The sequence below is a fragment of the Melospiza melodia genome, chromosome 14 (assembly GCF_035770615.1).
Source record: "Melospiza melodia melodia isolate bMelMel2 chromosome 14, bMelMel2.pri, whole genome shotgun sequence".
NCBI classification, from domain to species: domain Eukaryota; kingdom Metazoa; phylum Chordata; class Aves; order Passeriformes; family Passerellidae; genus Melospiza; species Melospiza melodia.
Window position 1 is genome coordinate 11,896,518 of NC_086207.1, and position 3,556 is coordinate 11,900,073.

The 3,556-nt window shown below is 57.7% G+C and overlaps 1 protein-coding gene across 1 annotated transcript; it reads right to left on the reverse strand.

Moving 5' to 3' along the window:
* Nucleotides 1-2,279: 2,279 nt before the first annotated feature.
* On the reverse strand, nucleotides 2,280-2,810 carry NEUROG1 (neurogenin 1). The gene has a single exon (XM_063168362.1). The coding sequence runs from the start codon at nucleotides 2,808-2,810 to the stop codon at nucleotides 2,280-2,282; it is 531 nt and encodes a 176-aa protein (XP_063024432.1).
* Between the last annotated feature and the right edge of the window lie 746 nt (nucleotides 2,811-3,556).

Genomic DNA, 3,556 nt, shown 5'->3' on the forward strand with positions numbered 1-3,556 from the left:
ACTGCATCACAGATTAAGACCTGTTACTGCCAGAATTAGATTTCAAAAATCTCTTTTATTTAACAGGACATCATTAAGGAGCTGCTCTATACTGGTTGATGGTGTCTTTAATTAATGTTACTATTATGCTGCTATTAGGATTTTAAAAAAATATCACTTTTCAGCATTTGTAGTTACTGAGAAGCAGAGGTGGGTGTGGGTCTGTATGGACATGCATATGAAAAGTGTCTTAAAGAAATATTTATCTCTATTGCAGGCTCACACAAAAGGAGGAACTGCTGACACTGAAGTACCTGTGCAAACTTAATTCAGTTCTTCTCCTTCTAATTTTTGTAACAATTGTATGATCCCAAATTACGTTTTTGATGATATCTCCACATTCTTTCCACAGGAGGGTTAACTTTCAGGCAGAGTTTTTGCCTGTGTGATGAACAGCTTCTCAGTGTTCTGTCTGATGCTTTCGGTGTTTGCCCTCTGCCTTTTTCCCCACACCATCTATGATCATGTCCTAAAGAATTCCTTCCTGGGCTTTTACTGCACCCTGAGCATCTGAGTGCTCTGAAAGCTCTGCATAATTAAATCCTTAAATTCACTGATGAGGGGATGGTGGTACCCCACTTTTGCAGATGGGAAACTGAGGCACAGAAAAATGAAAGTCAATTCATTCCATAATCCGTGGCAGTCCCATCAGAGATCTGATTTATTTGGGTTTGTACAACACCATCTCTCCATCTTTCCCCACAAACTCCCTGCTACCTGCACATACAGTTCCAAGTCACCCATGTTTTGGGGATGGCTGTAGAGACATGTCTGAGCTGCCTCATTTCCCCATAAAACAAGGCAAAGAGGATAAAACTTGTTTTTAAGGGTCTGTGTGCCCAGTGCAATGTGGGAGCATTGAGCAATGCGAAAGAGAGGGGGGATGGAGTCAGGAAGAGTAGAAGGTAGGGGTTTGGGGGGTCAGAGGGCTCCCCCATTGCACACAATTGCAGGAGAAAGGAAAGTTTGGGATTTTGCAATGGTGGAGCAGATTTCCTGGCGATGAGGGTACTTTTGACACCCTCAGTCTCTGACTGAGTGCCAGAGCTGTGCCACAGCTGGTGCAGAGACCATGAGATGGCACATTTGGCCGCTCTCTTTCCTTTCCCTGCCTGTGAGTGATCTGGGAGAGCCTCTGTCGCACCTCATGCCTTGAGGAAAAGAGGCAGCTCATGCCAGTCACGTTCTGCCAGTGTCACGGCTTCAGGGCAAGTTACAACCTCTGTGCCCTGTCCAGCACCTTCTGCTTGCCCCAAAGCTCCCGACACCTCGCAGCTCTGCTGTGAGCCTGAAACATGGGCACTGCTGGTGTCCTGCTGTGCTCCTGCTCTCTGCCCGCATCTCCTGGGGCTCTAATTCCCTCCTTGGGACACTTGGAGACCAGCGGGTGTGTGCAGGTAGCCGCAGGTGTCTGTGGCCAGTGGGGTGTCAGAAATGCCCCTTCCCTTCCACCCCAGCCTCCTTCCGAGTAGTGAACCCCTCGAGTTCAAGAAACAAAACTCCAGAGGCGCTGCCAAAATTCAGTACAAACGTTAAAAAATTTTATTTACAGGGTAAAGACCGATTTCTTAAAAAAAAAACAACAAAAAAACAAAAAAACCAAACCAAAACAAAACCCCCACTTTGATAAGAGGTATAATAATAGAATAAAGCTCTTTATGTACAAAAATACAATTTTCATATGAATGAACATCTTGAATAAATTAAACCGCTCTCTGGTCCAGTCGCTGAATACCCCGTGTCTGCTCCCACTCTGAGGCAGGCCGGCCGCGCTGGGGGTCAGCATCTATAATGCATGAGGCTCTCCGCTGTCCGCCGGGTGCGGGGTCCCATCGGGGCCGGTGCTGGGACCCCCGGCAGGGGCTGAGCCGCCCCGGGGCAGGGCCGGGGAGCCGCGCTGAGCCCCGCGCTGCGCCCCGCAGCCGCATCGGCCCCTTAAGCCTTTTCATGGCATTGTCAGGGCGTTCAAACCAAATTTTCATGCTCGTTTTTCTTCTCTGGAGAGCTACAAATTGTAAAATTGACTTTTCACCTCGTCTGCGGCAGCAAATCTGTCGCTTTTCTTCTTCCCGGTTTTTCGGAGCGGAGCGGGAGGCGAGGCGGGGGTCGGGGGGAAGGGGCTGGGGGGAAGGACAGTGATGAAAAGTGCAACGGGACGAGACCCCCTCCTCACCCCCGCCCCTCTCTCCGCCGGCCCCGGGCCGAGCTGCGGGCGGTGCGCGGGGCGCGGGCGGTGCGCGCTAGCGGAGGGGCGCGCCCGGGCCGGCGGGCAGCCCGCGGAAGCCCCTCAGGCTGTCGGCGGGCGCATAGGCGCAGTCCTCGGAGGTGGCGGGGCTGCTGGGGCCGGAGGCGGAGGCGCAGAGCGAGGGGGCGGACGGGGAGGCGCTGGACAGCCAGGAGCCCGCGTCGCTGCCGGGGCTGGGGGGCGCGGCGGCGCCGCGGAAGGCGGGGGGCGGCGGGAGGCACTGCTCGGCCAGGCGCAGGGTCTCGGACAGGGCCCAGATGTAGTTGTAGGCGAAGCGCAGGGTCTCGATCTTGGTGAGCTTGGTGTCGTCGGGGAAGGTGGGCAGGACGCTGCGCAGCTCGTCCAGGGCGGCGTTGAGGTGGTGCATGCGGTTCCGCTCCCGGTCGTTGGCCTTGACCCGCCGGCTGCGCTTCAGCGTGTGCAGCAGCGCCTCGGTCCGCGCCCGCGCACGGCCGCGCCGTCTCCGCCGCTCCCGCGGAGCGCCGGGCTCCGCGCCCTCGCCGCTGCTGGGCGCCTCGGCGGGCATCCTGCGGGAGAGAAGCCGGAGCCCGTCACTGCCAGGGCAGGGGAGGATGGAGCGGGGAGCGAAGGGGAAGGTGCGAAGCTGCCGGGGAAAGGGTGGGGGGGGGGAAGGAAAAAAAAAAATAAATATAACGGAGAGGGTGGCGGCGCGGGTGCTTGGCAGGTGCCGGCGCTCCCGTACTCACATGGAAAGGCACTCCCGGGGATGCGGATAAGCAATAACGGTGTGAAAACACAGAGAGGAAAAAGCCGAGCCGGCCGCTACAGGGAAAAGCAGGGGGATAAAAAAAAAAAAAAAAAAAAGGCAAAAAAAAAAAAAAAAAAAAAAGCCAAAGCCCGGGGAAAGGCGGGGCGGGGGGACACGCGACCGCGCGTGGCTTTGAAGTGCTGCGGGCTGCGATCCGCTCGTGTGAGCGGCGGCTTTGGCACACGACGGCGCGGCCGCCCGTTCTTATAGCGGCGGGCGGACAATGGCCCCGTGGCCGCCCCGCGGGGCCGCGCCGAGGCGGCAGGTCGGCCCCGTGCGCCGCGCCCTCCGGAGCGTGCCCGCAATTACCGCGGGCGGCCGCGCATCTGCCGCGCCCCCGGGGGACGGGGGAGAGAGGGGGGCACCCCTTTGTGTCCCCCCCCCTCCGTGTGTGCGGGGAGGGAGGCGGCAGGACAAAGCGGGGCAGGGGGTGGAGGGGTCACCGTCCCGCTCCGGCCGGAGGGGCTCCAGCGGGAGTTTAAACCGCTGCGAGCAGGGGGCTT

Bases quoted from the DNA above. Each gene is read 5' to 3' on its own strand.
- NEUROG1 (XM_063168362.1), bottom strand. From the start codon at position 2,810: ATGCCCGCCGAGGCGCCCAGCAGCGGCGAGGGCGCGGAGCCCGGCGCT.